The sequence below is a fragment of the Falco biarmicus genome, chromosome 7 (genome assembly GCF_023638135.1).
Source record: "Falco biarmicus isolate bFalBia1 chromosome 7, bFalBia1.pri, whole genome shotgun sequence".
Lineage (NCBI taxonomy): Eukaryota > Metazoa > Chordata > Aves > Falconiformes > Falconidae > Falco > Falco biarmicus.
Genome location: NC_079294.1, coordinates 42057666 through 42076217, shown reverse-complemented (window position 1 = coordinate 42076217; position 18552 = coordinate 42057666). Strand labels below are relative to the sequence as shown.

General features: G+C 39.4%; 1 protein-coding gene and 1 long non-coding RNA gene across 7 annotated transcripts in view; one reads left to right on the top strand and one right to left on the bottom strand.

Annotated features, from left to right (window-relative positions):
• The first annotated feature begins 60 nt into the window (after window positions 1-60).
• LOC130152267 (uncharacterized) overlaps window positions 61-18552 on the top strand; it is a 31651-nt gene continuing 13159 nt past the window's right edge. For both annotated transcript variants that reach the window (XR_008822941.1, XR_008822940.1), the window contains exon 1: window positions 61-297. This is a non-coding gene — a long non-coding RNA (uncharacterized LOC130152267). The remainder of the gene's footprint in view (window positions 298-18552) is intronic.
• The window catches only part of HIF1A (hypoxia inducible factor 1 subunit alpha), a 35412-nt gene continuing 19110 nt past the window's right edge, over window positions 2251-18552 (bottom strand). For 4 of the 5 annotated variants that reach the window (XM_056345495.1, XM_056345498.1, XM_056345493.1 and 1 more), the window contains exons 5-15: window positions 18002-18114; window positions 16701-16903; window positions 15152-15258; window positions 14821-14968; window positions 13727-13947; window positions 13261-13541; window positions 12608-12730; window positions 11992-12386; window positions 11016-11124; window positions 8132-8258; window positions 2986-7967 (exon numbers count right to left, since the gene is read on the bottom strand). In XM_056345495.1, coding sequence (XP_056201470.1) covers window positions 7816-7967; window positions 8132-8258; window positions 11016-11124; window positions 11992-12386; window positions 12608-12730; window positions 13261-13541; window positions 13727-13947; window positions 14821-14968; window positions 15152-15258; window positions 16701-16903; window positions 18002-18114 — 1979 coding nt within the window. In that variant the 3' untranslated portion in view covers window positions 2986-7815. Of the gene's footprint in view, window positions 2781-2985; window positions 7968-8131; window positions 8259-11015; window positions 11125-11991; window positions 12387-12607; window positions 12731-13260; window positions 13542-13726; window positions 13948-14820; window positions 14969-15151; window positions 15259-16700; window positions 16904-18001; window positions 18115-18552 lie in introns of those variants that run through there. The other variant, XM_056345496.1, reaches the window with a different exon arrangement.

Below are 18552 nucleotides of genomic sequence, written 5' to 3'. Positions count from 1 at the left end.
GGAAGCCCCGTTCCCGCCCGAGCGAAAGCGGCGGGGGGGGAGGCGGCGGCCCCCCCCCGGGCCAAGCGCGGCGTGCCGCCCGCTCCCCGCATGCACGGCCACACGTAGGCGGCCGGGGCGAGCGGGGGCCGCGGCTGCCGAGCCGCACGTAGGGTGGGTGGGTGCGGCCTCGCCGGCGGCGCGGAGCCGGGCGGCGGGGGCTCTTCTGCCCCGCGCTCCGCCGCGCACGGAGGGGCGAGCGGCCGCGGCGGCGGCCGGGGAGAGCAGCGCCGGCGTCGGAGAGCCCCGGTGCCCCGGGTGAGTACGGACCCGCGGGCCAGCGGCGGGCGAGCAGCCGGCAGCGGCTCGGGGCGCCGCGAGGCGCGTTCCGGGGGAGCCGCTTTCGGTGCCGCCGTACCCGGGCGGCCCCGCAGCCCTCCCGCAGCGCCCGGGAGGTTTTAGGGACAGGGGCTGGGGGCTCCAGGCGACGTCGCCCGAGGGCGGAATCGCCCCTGTAGCCGGGGCTGGGCTGGGGGGGCCGCCTGCGGTGCCGCGGGAGCGGGGCTGGGCGGCGGCGGTGGCAGCGCCCGGGCGGGGTCCCCGGGCCGGGGAGCGGGTCCCTGGGCCGGGAGGGGTCTCCGGGCCGCAGAGCGGGTCCCGGCCGCTGCCGCGGGGAGCGGGGCCGGTGTTGGGAGCCGGACCCCGCGCTGGGGCAGCTTTAACGGGGGAAAGCGGCACGCAGAAGTAGCGGGCGCTGCGTGCTGCCTCCTGGGGGATGTAAACCTGCAGGAGCCTGGCACCGGGACCAGCTTAACAGTTCACGTTCCACTTTTTCCAATAAGCTTGCGCTGCAGAATGGGTTTTTTAATTCTGCCGGCTCTGGTACCGTGATGTTCTCCCATTCACCATTAGTATCTACTAATTGATCCAAAGGTTGCTCCTTAAAGCCGGGTGCTTATAGGTGTCAGCTCCTACAATGAGAGTAGCTTCCACAATGCTTCAGGCGTGAAAGCATCTTTCCATATTTATTCTATTTCCCAAAAGGCTGCTGGAATCCAACCTTTAGCAGCCGTTATAGATGAGTGGGAAATGAATGAGAATCAGCTACCCAGCTACTGAAGCACTGCTGATGGCCACTGTCATTGATGATGAGAACAGAAGCATTAGCAGAGCTGTAACGTACGCACTGGACAGGTTTTAGCAGTTGCAGGGCGGAGCGGCACCTGCTGGGCTTTGGTTTGGCATCCCCCTAGAAGGTGACATTTTCATCTATCATTTTGATTCCCATTTCAAGACACCAGGCAGTGACCCCATTCATCCAGTACGGGACCCTGCCTGCAACAGATTGTACTGGTTTTGAAACAGAATGTCAGCGCTGTTGTGAAAGCAGTTAGAATGTACACACACCTCCACCCTCCTGCACCCCACTGGCCTTACAGTACGAGCAAGTTAATAATTGATACATGGAGTGAGTTCGTCCTTACTTACGGGTCAAGCCAAGCCCTAGTTAGTTACTGGAGTTATCCCTGAATTTAAAAGGAGCAGAGGATCTTGGCTCTGGAGTGATGCCAAATTTGTAAAGCTCGAGTGTGTTTTCTGATCGTTGTATTTTAAGTGTGCAGTGAGCGTTGTGATGTGCCAGAGATGCTGTCTGTGGAGGTGGAAATGTCTTCCCCCCCCCCAAGGCAGATGGAGCTGCGTGCCATGACACTTCCATGGTGTAAGGTGTACTAAGGATGAGCTGTTGTGCCCATATGTTAACATGTGCCAAGTTTTTCCTTGCAGAAAGTTTGGCTACAGTTTAAAGACTGAAAATGCAGAGGAACAGAAAAAAGCAACAGGGTCTCTTGGTAGAATTCCCCATCTGTGGTATATACAACAAAATATGGTGTCAACTTTTAGGGTAATTAGTACTCTGCTTTTCTCGATGAATTCTGTGTTTTCACCTACTGCTCCTTCAAATTTTTCATTAGTACATTCAAATTCTTAATAGACTGCCTACCAAACAAAAAAAAAAAATTGAAATTAGATTATCTAAGGAAGAGTGTGCTGATTACTGTATCTTCTTCATATTCTTACTTAACTTTAGAACAAAAGGATAAAGTCCTGTTTGCCCTATTAATTCCAAGCTTATAAGTTGCAAGTTAAAAAGCCATTTATCCTGCATAGATATAAATAACGGGGGGTTCTCTAGTTGCACATGGCACAAGACAACTCCTTTTTAAAAAAAAACCCTTAAATGTTTGTATTGGATCACATTTTCAAATTGAGAACATGAAAATAAATAATTTTTAATGGATTTTCATGAGAATAAATAGTGGATATATTTTATTACATAGTGTATTAAAACTTCTGTACGTACAAACCTATTACTAATACTAATTAACAGGATCACACTCTTGTGACAGCACTTGCATACACCTTCTGCTTTCAGACTTCCCAACCAAGCAAAAATGCTGCAAAAGATTTGTAATCAGTCCAGTATTGATTTAACAAGACAGCAAGAGTCACACGTTCTTGTCAAGTTATTTGCAGAAATCACGTGGAGACATCACTTGGATTCAAACTAGTCTGTTTTGTTACTTATTTTGATGTGATTACTCAAAGGAGTTTCATAAACACTCTCTGTCCCTCTGGCTCCATATCTGTTGCTCTCTTCTCTCTTTAGCTTCCCCCAGGAAAACCTACATCATGACTGCTGTCCAACTTGTTAAATTGTATGCTTTACCTCTTTTGTTCATGCATGTAGTCTGCACAGTTCAGGTGGGATAACGATTGTGTCTAAGGTGAACAGGATTCTGCTGTAAGAGCAAGACAGAATTTATAAATGGTTTTGGAAAACAGACCACATGCATGCTTAATGTCAGTGTTTCTGTTCATGGCCTTAAACATGCAACTTTTAGTTACACTGCATAGTGGTTTAGTTCACTTTAAATAGTGGTTTTTCCATCTCCCTCTTTTAGAAGAGGGATAAAAGATGAACAGAAAGATCACAGCTGTCACCAATTAGAAACAAACCCTCTCTTTTATTGAATTTGATACTGTTACACAATCAAAAAGAAATACAGTCACAAGTATGTCAAAATGTTTCAAGAGAAATATCAATTGCAATACGTTGTACTTGGTTCCAAAAAAGAATTCCATTAAAATATACCACTTCTTCATGAGAGAATACTGCTATTATTCACAAAATCTACCATACTGTATAAATCCAGTAGCAAACTCTTTTAACTTTTTGGTAACTTGCTCAAGGTAAACAGGGAAGCAGAAGGAAAATGACAGCTCATTTATAGAATTAGAATCAAAAAATACAGTTCTCCAGAATGGAGCTTTCCAGGGAGTCAAGTGCCTAATTGCTAATGGTATTTTTAATGAAGGCTGGTTACCCAGCTCATGTGAACTCCTATGAAAATGATCTTCCTACAGAGTACTCCTGGCCCATGAAGTGTTTATTTTTGTGCCGGACCTTCACAGTTTGACTAACATGCATTAAGTGCAGTGACATTTGAGTGAGGTGTGCGTTTTGTTCGGCAGCAGCTAATCAGCAGGGAGGGGGGGCAGATGGCTGACCTCGGGCACGGCCAGCTTGGCTGACAGCTCCAACCTTCTGCAGCACTGCTCAGCAAAGGGAACAGCTCAGTCAGCACTGTAACAGGGGACAAAGCTTGCCAACAGGTACAGATGCAACAGCCCACGTTTCTACCTTTAGCTACCATTGTTTAGCTGTTTAATTAAACAACTTTTTAAATAATGAAAAATTAGTAGTAAATATGTAATAGTTTAACCAGTAATCATCAGACATTTTTGATTTTACAGTTGTATTTCATTGGAAACAGGTCTGATCAATTCATCCAAGATAAGCTTTGACATCCTTAAATTGTCACTAGTGCTATGTGTAAGGTTTTAGTTGTTCTTTCTGGCCTTAATCCGTGATTCTTTAATTCAATAATTACCTAGGGAGAGTTTAATGTGTGTACACAGACACACAGGGAAGGAAATTTAAGTAGTAAATTGTTTCCATTTCACCCAGAGGTTTCCAAAGATCAATATAGCCCAAGCCTATCTCCCCACATGGGAGGAAGGTATGTTAGAAAGCCATACTTTGGATGCCAGGCTACCTTAATTTACTCAGTACGTTACACCTCAGATCAAGTTACTGGACAGCAGACTTCTTAAGTGACTTCTTGGGAGCAACAGCTGTAGTTAATTATAACTACTTTCAGGTAAAGGAATTAATGATGTCATCATAAGTACGAGTTAAAAATTCCTTTACCTTTTAACAAAAGGTAATCAACAACAGTCATCACTTAAAGACATCAGTTGGAATCCATATGTAGGGACAGTAATTGTGCTATGCCACAAAGAAGGCGTAAGCTTCACTACTGCTGTGGTCACAATAACCTTCCGGAACCTAACTTTGTTACATTCTCCTCAGTTCATCATTTTCACATGATGTAGCACATTTCATATGCAGAAGGAAACACTGTATCTACCTCCAGTTGTTTCTTTACTAATGGGGAAGAATAAATGCTCTAATATAGTGCCTCAACATTTAAAAAAAAAAAGTAGCAAGTCAGCAAAGCAATTATTCCAGATCACCAAGAAAACATTTAGAAAGCAATGTATTCCAAAAGTTTGTCATCCTAAACAGATTTAGAATCAGGCTGTGTATTCCTAGTTACACACACACAAAAAAAACCCAAAACCCGCCCCAAAAAACCAACCAACCAAACAGAACAAAAACAAAAACCCAAAACCAACAAAACCCACCAGGACCACAAAGCAGCTAGAAGATGTTCTAGATTTTGTGATCTTGCATCTGCATTTAGCAAAGCTCTTACAAGGCTAAAGCAATTACTGTTACTTTTCTCTGGGAGGTTTGGTGGTGGGTTTTTTTTGTTTGTTTTGGGGTTGTTTGGTTTTGTGTTTTGGTTTTTTTTTTTTTCTAAAGTAAACAAATACAGCTACTGCAATTCATTCCATCCCTTGTTTCAGTCACTTTTACTAGGACAGTAATCAAGTGCTATGCCTTGTTGTTACATATAATAAAACAAATGTGAGAGTTGGGAAGATTCTTACATGAAGCATAGCTCTTTTAAATCCACAGCTGCTGTCGTTAAGACCAGAGATGACTAAAGCAGCCTCATAATGTAAATCACATGGGTGACTTAAGTTTTCCTCCTCTTTTTAACATGGATTTTTCTCCATGAATATTTACTGCCCTCTTAAAGTACACTGAAGAGGAACTAACAGATCCAAACAGGCCAGGCTCCTCCAAGAGAGCAGCAGAACAGCATGAAGCAGGACGGTACGACGTTTCTCTCGGGAGATGAATAGGGATAACCCGCCAGGCCAGACCCACCTGGACCTTTCCAAGACTCTCCCCACTATCCCACTGAAGCACCATGTCAGTCCACGCAAAGCTAAGCGTAAGGGATGCCCCTCACTGCTGATGCTTTACCCAAGCCTTTAGCAACTTCACTATCAAACCTTTCAACTGCTGACAGAGGAAGGGATGCCACGGAAAGAAAGCTATCCAAGAGCCCTCACACAGCAGGTAGGCAGTAGTTCTGCTGCTTTTATCCAGAGAACTTTTTAAGCTTTGAACACTTAAAGGCTGCATTAAAAATGTTTAATATTCAGCAGCAGGTGTATATATATATTCAAAGTGTTCTCTGCACAAGGCTTCAGCTGTAGCTTAGTGCACCTACATGCTCTCTCCTCTGTGCAACTTCTACTCAAAACTTTAAGAACTATGCAGCTGTCTTCTGCTAACAGTGCCTTATCTTTTTTTTTTTTTCAGTTGGTAGCTAATAGTCTGCATTCAATTTAATGAAATTGTGTCAGTTTGAAAAGTGCTCGTTTTGGTGAAACTAATTTTAGAGAACAGTTTAAAACTTATGTACCATTATATTGATTTCAAAAGACTCAGAAGAGTCCCAAGAAACCAAAGCTTCCAAAATAAAACCAAAATAATTCTTTTGACACTCCATATTTGATTTCTTATATTAAGTTTTTCTAAACAAGTTTGAAGAATGCACAGAATAACTTGACCATATTTACACATCACAAGGTTGTAAATAGCATTGTGTTTTATGACACACAATGAGAAGTCACCTAGTCAAAGTTACTGAGTCAACAGCACAAGAACATAGAACAAGCTTTATAATCAAGTACCAGCTTAATTTTCTAATCATGCAGTTTTGTGATAAAAATCCACCTTTAATTGATCACTCCTGTGAGTTTTATTTTCCTGCTTTCCAGTGTTACCTTGACAAAGCTTCCAGAGACAAGCCTTTAAGCTGGTCACAAAGAAGAATCTTTCCACTCTACAGTAACACAAATATGCTGTCTCCTCACTTTCAAGTTTGCTAACTGGCGCGGTAACAGATTTAGAAGTTTAACATCTTTGGCGAGCAGTAGTACAACACTGTCTAGGAGACTTCGGTACTGAACAGGCTCAAATAATTAACGCAGAGATGTTACAATCAAAATAAGGAAGCAGTGATTTCCAACCAACTCTAAGTTAAAAAGGGAACACGGATGAACAATAACCACTAACAAAAATATAAATTATCTCATTTCTGTCAGATAACACACTCCCCAAGGGGGCCTGGTCCACATATAGTTTATTGATGTAAGAAAACAATACAGTTAGTGTTAGATCCAACCACAAAGAGCAAAAGAATGAGTGGATGAAGGTTTTGTACAGTACATATAGGAAAATAAGATGTTTGTGACAACTATATATTTCTAAATAAAAAGGCTTCTAAATATATTCAAGTTATTGAAATCTACATGAAAACATATGGATGTTAATAGCAACAAGGTGCATAAAACCAAAACATCAAAATATTGAGCAACTCAATGATGTACTAGATAAAACTTCGCTAACAATGCAAGATGTTTTACAATCTGCTTGAAATATCACCTATACCACACAGGGTAAGCTGAACATTTAGATTTAAGATCATACACAATATTAGCATTAACTTCAACAACTACAGGCAGGGATTTTTTTTTTTTTTTAAGCTGGCAAAGTTACTACTTTAAGAACATCAAACTTTCTCTAAATTGAGAATGTATCCAAATAAAATGCTGCTAGCCCTTTCCAGATAAAGCCTTTCCTTTGACTAACCACACTCATTTCAGTCAAAAGCATAAAGACAGCATTTAAGAACAATTTATATTACAACGTGACTAAAATAATGACATAATCCATGTTTAAACATGATTTCATAGGCAAACAAAAGAAGATTCTTCTTAAAAACTAGTTTTTATAAATGCAGAATATATTGCATGAGGAACTGCTGGTATTTTTTAAGAAAATATATTGTGCGATTGTGGCTACAATGCACTGCTGCAAAGCATTGTTGTTTCTTATAAAAACTATTAAAATAAAAAACTTATTTGAACATAAAGAGTGAGAGAGCACAAGTCTTCCAACTACCTATTAAGAGCAGGATGGAAGTATTGCCAGTTTTTCCTGTGTTGACATTTTACTAATGGTAAGTTTTGGTGACCAACTCCCCAGCCAAAAAATAAATATTTTTTTAAAATCAGGTGCATATTTCAAAGCTGCTATTGCAAGTGTGTTTTAAATGTAATGGACTTAAAAGTGTACCAAAGAATTATAAAAATGCACTACAGTTTGAGTTATTGTTACGTAAAGAACATATTAAAAAGACTGTCAAAATAAGTAGAAAGGGGATCAAAACTGAACTAACTGAATTAGTGCTGTAGCCAGGCTTCTAAAATCAGATATAGAAAATATAAATAGACTGCTTTAGGTGATGATTCACCAGTGTCCAAAAAAGGAACAAATATTGTGAAAGCTCAGTTAACTTGATCCAGAGCTCTGAGCAGTTCTTCACCCTGTAGCAGGTTTCTGTTGCCTTGTATGGGAGCGTTTACTTCGCAATCGTAACTCGTGAGTTGGGGTAGTCCACTTTCATCCATTGACTGCCCTAGAAGTTTACTTGCTATGTCTGAAGAGGGAGGGGAAGGAGAAAAAGTGCACTTTATTCACCATTCCTAACCTTCCCTCCAAGACTGTTCATAAAGGAGGCAAGTCTGGGTATGTTTTTGTCACTCTGTTCTCTTTCACGCAGCCCCCTCCACCCCTCTCTATGTATTAAAAGAGGATACTAACCAGTTGATAGTAGAATGATTGTCTTTTGCTCCACTCCGTTATGACCATTTGTTTTGCATCCCTTTACACGTTTCCAAGCCAGTGATGCATTTCCCCCACGGTCACCTGTCTGCTGGAATAAAGACCCCTAGAAAGAAATGAAATAATCTCCTTTAATGAATACTGCATCTTTCTAGCCCTCCACATCCCTCTTCCAAATTAGTTTCTGTCACTAATGTTAGGCACTACTACAATTTAAAGTGGACTTTGTTCAGAACTTGGGGAGAAATACATTTCCAAGTACACTGGCCAAAGAAAACTGAATCAGATTTCAAGACCTTACTTCCCTTACAGAAAATAATCCTGGTTATCATTAGTTACCATACTCAAGATTAGCATGTACAGGTACAACATACACACCCATTTAATTACCACTGCTCTTAGGTGACTAAGCATCAGGTTTTCACTGAAATCTCTCACAGTTTTCTGCACTGGAATTAATAACATAGACAGGAGATTCAGGAACCTCGGTAGGTCGATTCTATCTAAGTTTAAGATGTAAATTCTGCTGGCACTCCAGTTACTGCCACCAAGCCACCTGACCCAAGTCTTGTGGGGAATGCAGTCCTAAGCCATTCCACTGCAGGTACGGCTCCTTAGCATATCGTTTTGACAGCAGCACAGAAGATACAGAGATGGGAAAGCTTTCAAGGGCTCCGTATAATTAGGATAAGTAAGAAGAAGCTGCTACTGCAACAGATAGGGTAGAAGGAAAAAATGCCATCTTAATACCAAGTTTGCTAGCAAAAGTAGTTGAATCTGCAAAGTTTTGTCTTGTTAGTAGTACTGACTGCTGCAAAAAGAGGAAAAAGTATTTCAGAATGCTGCCATTACCCTGAACACTTAAAACAGAAAAGAACATATGTTTTCAGGTTATAAAACATCTACGCAAGTCCAAGGACAGCTGTGTAATAAAAGTTTAGTTAAACAACTGGGACCTAGAAGCTGCATTTCATAGGGAGGTTAGTCACCTACATCATTGCTGGTGTTTTGGTTTGGTTTTTTTCACTGTGAATGCAATACAGCCCTTCATATTAAGAAAGGTGTAGCTTGTATCTTTTTCAATGTAATGATCTGGATCGTTATTTCATAATATTACTATAACACATCTTGCCCTTCTCTAATTCTCCTGTTTTCTTGAAGCCTGAAGTAGTATTTTACTTTGGTCCTCACTTATTTTCACTCTTTGCAAAATAAATCCCACTTCCTTACAGTGAAGTTGTGGCAAGTTTTTGCACAATCCCATGTACTGTAAGCCTGGACTTAATTCCATTTTTCTTCTGTGTGTGTGCAAGGCCCAATTCATCCTCTCAGAAATCCATTGTGGAAAAAGCAACCAAACAATAAAAGCACTTGCTTGAAATAATGTCAGTAAGAAGCAGGTACATGGAAAATCCAGCTTCTGACTGTGAAGGAACCATCAAAATATTTGCAACGTCTTTGTCAGATACAGAAGAAAAAAGAAAAAGGTTTAACAAAGGATGAATTTTGAACCTTTAAGCATTAAAAAGCCAGTAAGCATAGAAGCCTGAAGGCTACGACAGCAGTCAATACAGACCTGCTTGCATTCTGTGTATTTAATGTCATCCCATGCCATTTTGAGCATTATCAGCAACACTGTATGACAGCTGTAACACCAAGGCATGAGAAAAAGGCAAGGGGAGGCAATAAAATGTCTCACAGAGCTATGAATTCTTACAGAGCTACCAGAAGCAAGAGAACAACATGCCTGAAGGTGCAAAGAAAGCATTTAGCAAATGAAAACAATGGCATAAGTACAATTATTTGTTTTTTTTTTAAAAAAAAAATATAGCCTGCTTGCCTCAGAAAAAGTGGACGTATAAAAGCTCTCTCAGCTCTTCCAGAGAGCACTAATAAAAACAGCATATAGTGATTTCTCTCATGCTCAAACCAGAATGCTAATACAGGAATAATTCATAGCTCAGAAGAAAAGTAATCCTGCACTGTAAGACATGATGGGTGACTACACCTAGGAGGTGGACCACTAAAGAAACAAAGAATCTCAAAGGCTACTTTGCAGTAAAGCAACTAAGAATTAACTGTGCAAAACTTAAGATAAGTAGAAATTTACAATGAAGGCAAGAAGAGAGGTAACAGTAGGTAATGGCAAAGCTCAAGGTTTCAAAATACTAAGAACTGTCAGTAAGAAACAAAGACTATGGAGACAAAATACCCTTCTAGAAAGTAACAAGCTGGATAGCCCCAATTAAGTGACACAAATCTAACAATACTTAAGAATTTTCTTTTGAATGCCTAGGACAGGTGATGAGCTACTCAGTCACACACACTAATACTATAAAAGCGTGCGTGAAATTGAAGCGGTAGTAATACATTTGCTAGGTTATATGAATTCTATTCCCTTATGGTTCAGAGATAGTCTTGTTATCCGATCAGATAAAGGACACTCAGATTTGATGGAAAAATGAAAGCGTAGAAAGAAGCAATAAGAACAATCTCCAGTATCTACAAATAGGAACATTGAGTTTGAGTTCAAAAGTTAAATAAATATGGCAATTACAAACTTAAATGTGATGTCTACACTTGTACACATTCTACTGAAAAACGTGTATGTTCACGGAAGAGTATCTTCTATCTAATCAAGAAATGTGCTTGGGTATACAGGACACTTTCGAAACAGCTGACAGTAAGAGAGAACTAGAGTCAGTATCTGCATATATGTGGGAATTTCACTGTCCAACAATTATCTCTGATCCCAAGATTGCACTGCATACCAACAGCTAAACTCAGGAGTCTGCACTGATGCCTCATTTCAGAAATTGCAAGGTTAAAAGTGAATATTTTAAAATGGTAAAACAAAACTCACAATTCCAACTGCCTGAAAAAGTGAACCATCATGTTCCATTTTTCGTTTTCTCTGAGCATTATGCAAAGCTAGCATCTTTGGATTTAGTTCTTCATCCATTGCAGTAGATCTAAGAAAAATTGATTCAGGCTGTTAAGACGTTTCTACTATCCTCAACCCATTTTTCTTTTGTGGTGACACTTATATACAATATCACAGAACTGAATTTATGAACTATACTATTTTTCTTTCATAATGTACTCATTTCAACAATCATTGTCTATGAGCATAGCAAATGACAGCTTTTAATCTTGCTATGAAGCTCACAATGAGTTACAACAAAAATTTTAAAGTCTTTGCAGGAAAAAAAAGAGCATAAAAGTTCAGCAATTCACTTTCAACAGGAAGGAGGGAGGGAAGGGTGATAAAAAGTCTATTCTGAGGATTTCTGTGTACCGATAAATCTTCTATGTACCAAAAGTCTGATGTTTGACTTTGTGGAATTTTCTATAATGATACATATGTACTACACATCCCACAGTCCAGTCCATCATGAAATAGGGCTCATTTTAAAAGCAATAAATGTAGCACACAGACTGTAGTCACCTCTTACGTCAAAGCAAAGTGGACAAGAAAAGCATCAGAAATACTGTATGGGTATAACTACTTGTAAATTGCCTGCTGCATTCTTTTTAAAAGGCTGCATGTCAGATACAAGAGCAGAACAAAATGACTAACAATGCTTGCATACAGTAGCTGCCTATTACATAAGATGTTTTTGTAAAAGCTACTGTGCAATTAATTTTAGGGAAGCTTACTAGAACCAAAAAAAACCACCAAACCCCACCCTTGTTTCAAGTGTCCAAATTTAAATGTATCAATTTCTACTTTGAAGTAGAATGCCAAAGACAACATACAACTGCTGTCAGTATTTAAAAGTGTATTATATCTTATTTCTTGATCAGATACTAGGGCTTAAAATTTGCTTTTAAAATACCTTTTATTTAGAGTGACTGTTAGCAAACTGGGTGCTCCTGGAGAAGATTTTTCCGTCTGATCCAGTGTTCCTTTTCCTGCTCTGATTGGAGATGCAGTTCGACTCCTGTTCCCACTGTACGGTGACGCTGGGGCACTACTCGTTTCATTGACTACGTGGGCAGGAGATGAAGGAACAATTAGTGTCTTCACATCTTCCACATGCTCCGTCACTGGTTTTATTTCATCAGCAGTACTTGATGGTGTCTGAGTCTGCTGAAATATGGTAATGGTGGCTGCATTTTGAGAGCCAGAAGAACTGCTTTCCAGTGGAGATAGCTGATCAAAGGATCGCAACTGGAAGTCATCATCCATTGGGATGTAAGGAGCCAACATCTCCAAATCTAAATCAGTTTCCTGGAAAAGACAAGAGGTAAAAAAACATCAATATGTAAGAATATTGCAGCTATGACTTCATTAAGGCTCTTCCTTTTACCAGATCCTTACAATATTTTTTTGCAATTTATTTTAATAAAAATATTATATAAAATAGGAAGGAAGTTCCTGAAGACATTCTAAGAGAAAGAGAACCATGCTGAGAATAAGTATTTGAGATACAGAATGTTAATGTACATTACCTGAGTAGAGAATGGATTTTTTGCTTCTGTATCTATTGCAAAGAGTTTCTCCACTAATTCCAGTTTGAATTCATTAGCCATATCATTATCCACATCAAAGCAGTAGTCGTTGGGACTACTGGGCTGTGAAAACATTTTGAGTGCAGTTTTAAGTTTCTGTTATTACATCATTTTGCATTGTATCTACAGGTTCTCTGAAAAATGTTCTAATATAAAAACTAATTCCAAGCTATAGTTGCACAAAATTAAAATGGGAAAGGAACACACAATTATCAGTATACATTCAAATTTACCCCATTTGGGAAGCACACAATTAGTTGGAACCTGGAAGTAGTCTTTACAGTAATTTATTGCAACTAATTTGCTATTTAGAGGAGTTATCTCTGAACCATTCTTTCTAGAAAGACCAATCCCAAGCTCTTCTTATTTCTATCAGGTGGCATTTTATGTGTATGCAAGATTCACTTTAATGAAAAGATAATTCTCAGTATGAAAATTTATCTTTCTTTCCTCAGATCATGACACGAGCTTAAGTCACAGCATAGAAATAATTTTCAATTCTTGTCTTGGCTGCATCCTTAACCAGGTTTGCTCCACAAGACCTAACAGCACATACGTTTTTAATGACAGCATATCCAAATTACGAAACTAACCTCAGGTGAACTTTGGCTGGTACTTGCATCAGAAGGGCTGGTTGGTTGTTCTTGCACCTGAGGCATGGTAAAAGAAAGTTCGAGTGGCTCTGTGTTTGGCTCCAGCTTTGATACAACTTCTCTATTGAGTGCAGGATCAGCATTGCTACGAAGTGGCTTTGTAGTTTCAGAGGCAGGTAGTGGGGACATTGCCATATTTATATTCTGCAATTTCTCACTGGATGAGGGGAGCATTACATCGTTATACAAAGGAACTTCATCACATTGTTGTTCATCAGACTCTATAAAAATTAAAAGAAACCATCAACCTAAGTAACAATACTGTGCGTGTCTATGGACCTCATTAAATTTAAACAGCAGCTGAAATACCACTAGGCAAGTCATACCGGGAGGTTATTTTTCAAAATTTGCTGTGAAATACTAACTTTACTAATTAGCATGCTCTCCAATTTAAACGCACACCCACCATTACTGCTGAAATCTAGAGAGATAATTGTGTCTCCAGCAGCTGGAGCCAGCACAGTTAAAGCATCTGGTTCCTGTTTAAGTTTTTCAAATAGGCTGTTAGTATCATCCAGGTCATCTTTGCTGAATATTTTGGTCATTTTCATATCAGGAGACTCCACTGGTTTCAGCATACGCTCAGTTTGTCCAAGGGAAAAAATCAAGTCCTTCTGAACAATTCCACTGTCAGACAGAAAGGAAGATGACTGTCAAAGAACAACTAAAAGGAATAAATTCAGGCTTGAACATTTTGTTAAGTTGAAAAAAACCAAAACAAAACAAAGAAACCCCTCAAAACCACCACACACCCCACAAAATAGGAGCTTTCAAGATTATTTTTTTTTTTACTCATTCTTCCCTCAAATGTAATAGACAAAGTGGGCCATCAGAAAAAGTAATAAAAATAAACATGCTTTTATGAAAGCACTGAGAAATTAAGGAGAAAAAAAGACATTTCCTAAAACACTTTCTTGGTTTTAAACGAACATGCAATATGTTGGTAAGACTGATACTGGTACATTCACTAAAGTTTTGAAAAACTAGTTTAGGACTATTATACAATTGCAAAAAATCAGTCAACAAGTCTGCCTTCATTTGAAGCTTTCAATTAAAACAGGAATTCTAAGGAAGAAAAAGATAAATGGGACTAAGAAAGACATCATTACTGCTGCTCTCACTCCATGACTAAAAGTTATTAGTGAAATTAACTGCTCCAGACTGTGGACAAAATTAGGGAGTTGTCTAGAATGCACGCAAATTCTCAAATGGTTGCATTGCAACAGTACAAAAGAGACTGGCCCTACGCTCATTTGCCTGCAGAGATCTTCCTACTGACATCACTAGATCAAAAAAGTGTTTTGTTTTCAAATACAATTCCTAATCCCAGGACTGGCAGTATTCTAAGCAAAATTTCATCGGTAGGAAATAGTAACATCGTAACATATTCAACAGGGGATCACATTCTCAGCAAGTTGAAAAAAGATGCAGTGCTATCAGAACCTGACTTTGTTTTCAATAAAGATGATGACAAAGAATAGCGATGTCCACTCAACTTACCTCAACACATAGTTTACACACACTATGCACTGTGGCTGAGAATTCTTAGTGTTGTATATGACAGTTGCTTGAGTTTCAACCCAGACATAGCCACCTTGTTTAGCAAGCATTCTGTACTGTCCTGTTGTCACCTGCCCTTTTGTGAACACTGAAAGCAGAAAGGATACCAGCTTTAATTACAGGCAGAAGAACCAAAAACCATTTCAGGTGAGTATTCACTGCAGATTCATGTCTGCAATTAGAAGGCAGCCCTCGTTCTTCTGCTGCTTTTCCCTGGTGCTGTATTTCATCTCTTGTAGTTGGAGGGCTTTAAATACATCTTTTTACTTACTGTCATGATGTGTTTTGGTCAGATGATCAGAATCCAGCGCATGATAGTACTCATAGATTGAGCGACCCAGGAGTTCTTCTGGCTCATACCCCATCAACTCTGTAATTCTTTAAAACAAGTAAAAAAAAATTGCTAAGTAAAAGCAGACATGGGCTAGCACAAATGACAGAGCAGTTGGATGCTTGCATATCTAGAAAAAATCCTAACTTCCATACATATTAGCAGCAATTTTGGTTTACTGGGAGTTTTCATTTTGAAATAAATTGCCATTTTTTATGATTTTTTTTAAGAGAAATTTCAGCAGGCATAGGATTTTATTTCTCACTGAATACTTTATAAATCATGTCCTGTGCTAGACAGGATTAAGTAAATACCTGCTTTCTAGACTTTTTTTCTTTTTTTCTGAAAGGTAGACCAGCAACTTATGGACTTGTGTATCCAGCTTACACAAATATGAGAATTTAATAAAATAAAAGACATGCTTCAACAGTTTTAAATCTGCAACTAAGAGAAATTAGGAGTTGGGATTTATTCTTCCCACTCAACCACGGCCAGCTTTTAAAGAAGACTCTCTTTCCTTCAGCCCCTAGAGGGCATTGCTAACCAGGGGAACACATTAATTTTGCCCTATTCTACATGCAGAATGTGACCAAATAAGTACCTTTTCTGTGACACCATCAGTCCCAGAAAGGTAGTTACAGCAGAGGACAGGAAATAAACTGCACAAATGCAACGAGATGTTTAACTGCAGCAACTAGTTAGGAGTTTGGTTTTGTTATAAAAGGAAACAGGCAGTAACAAATAATACCAGATTACAAACACGAAAAACCCAAACAAACAAAAACCCCTGAAACCACAAAAAAAACCTCTCAGGCCAATGATTCCCTTCACTTCTGTTGTTCAAATTTGTCAAGCAAAGTTTCCAGAGGATAGTAAGAACAGTCTTATGTATTTGACTACGATCCATGATTTGTACCAAAACATCATTTTCAACAGCAGATGGATCATAGTAGAAGTACAGCTGAAATTTTTGGGGGTTTGGGTTTTTTTGTTTGTTTTTTGTTGGGTTTTTTTTTCCCTGAACTGGAGAAAGCCGGCACTGACCTCCTGAGGAAGGGAAAGGGGTGAAGCGGTAGCAATGAAACGCATCTGACAAGCGTTACACAAACACTCTTTTCAGTCACCAAAATGCATCACCATCTTTGACAATCCTAAAATCCTTCCTGTTTTTTCAGTGTCCAGAAGAATCTTCTCATTTCGATTTAATCACTGCCACTACACTAAAGACCAGTTTGCACAGGCAGTTAACTGCAGGCAAAGGATTTATTCCAAAGCAATAATGCTGCACTCTCCTTCAGATTTAAAAATCTGGCTTTTAAATAAGACATCCTTATCAGTTAGTAAAAGCCAAAGCATCCCACTGATGGTTCCATTGCACAGATGAATCAAGTTAACAAGTTAGACTACATGAATGTGCAAGGCCAACATCAGCCAACATGCACCAACGCTGCAATTCCTTCAAATTTTTCAAGTACAAAATATGTATTACCTTTCATCACAATAGGAAAATTTCATGTCAAGGCTGTGACGACTGAGGAACGTTTTACTGTCCAAGGGGACCTCAATGTTTGATGGATGAGGAATAGGTTCACAGATCAACACCAGACATGTCATGGGAGGCTTTTTGTAGCCACAGTGAGTTTGATTACCACATGTGTCATATACACGAATGTGTCCAGTGCAGTGGAGTACCTATGGGAAAGTTATACTTTAGAAAGAGATTAAGTTCTTGCCTGTCAGACAACACACAATTGTGCTTCCCTTAGCGCACCCAGCGCGAAGTCCTTCCCCTCCCCTCCCCCTCGACATGCCAGCAACACCAGAATGCAGCAGCGCTTTCAGGTGCTGGCTAAAGGAGAGCAGCAGTTCTCCTCCCCATGCTACACAGACTGCGACGAGTACACGGGCTGCCAACTCTTTCCTCTTGGGTGCTGGCTGAAGCAACGCTAGACATTTCTGCAATTCTGTGAACTGTTCTTCTTTGGAAAAGTTACCTTAATGATGACACTGAGAAGCAATTGCCTCAGCAAAAGGCATCTTACTATTTAAATGTTATGGTAATAGTAGCAACCTCCATTTTGGCTCTTCTGCAGACGTGGTGTTAGAGATCAAATATATTCTTCAAGAGACAATGAAATTTTATATTTTGTGTTTTGTTTTTTAACAATTCTGAAGTAGAAATTGTTCACAGACAGCAGCAAAGAAGTTGTTTGATCCAGAATAACTAAATTTAAGTTATAAAAGAGAATTGTGAACCACAATACCACTCGATACAGTAAAAGGTTACTTTTTGTCCAGAAGAGAAAATGCATTCACTGCAGAAAGTTATTAGGCTGGACTCTTTTTGTTCCAACTGTTACAAAAGGGATAGCCAGCAGCTTCAGAAAGAATGGTATTGAAGTCCTTCAGAGAGACCTCAACTGTCACATTCACAGTGTCAAATCAAAAGAAATTAGGTATCAGCATAAGTGGGGTCAAATATTTTTTTCTCAGAGAAAGCTTTATGCAAATATATTTAGTAATTATAATTTCTAGTAAGTAAATTACCTCTAATTTAAAAAGGAGAATTCATTCAAAGAGTTTTGAAAAACTAATTTTACAACATTGTTTCAGTTACCTCTGTGACATATTCAGCATTAAAATTCAGCACATTGAAACACAATCATTAAATTAGTTAAGCATTTTGTGTAATGAGCTTGAGTTTCACTAAGTAAAAATGTTGAAATACAGTGTTAGGACATCTGAAGAGGAAGCTGCCAAACTACGTAAACATTCCTTTGCATTAGTTACCTTCCACGTAGCAGACTTTATATTCACTGTTCTTCCCCTGCTAGTCAGCGTACACTTCATTCTGAGAAAAAAGCTGCGCTCTGTGTTTTGCTCTTTGCCCTTTTTCACAGGACCTAACAAAAAAGCAAATAGTAAACAATTCTTAAGCTCTTGGATCATCTTCCAAAGGTATAAAAAAACCCCAACAAACCAACCAACAAGTTATGGAACTCTAAGACTAGGGAAAGACCCCAAAAAATTATAAAGATTGATCAACCTAACACCACTTCCGATAACACTTCTCAGGACTAATTCTACTGTGAGGTAAACAAAAACCTGAAGTTTCAATGTTTTAAGATCTGTATCATAAGAACGTGCAGAATGAAAGTACTGTTGAGTTCGTCTGCATTGAAAGGCATCGGTAACTCTCTGCAGGGAGGTTCAAATCAAGTAAGTTTTGGCCTGTAGGTCTTTAGGACTACGGTATTTTAAGTTTTTCAGTTCAAAATTAACTACTCTGCTGGTTACATGCATCCAAATATCTCCAGTGATTTATACTCAGTGTAAACAGG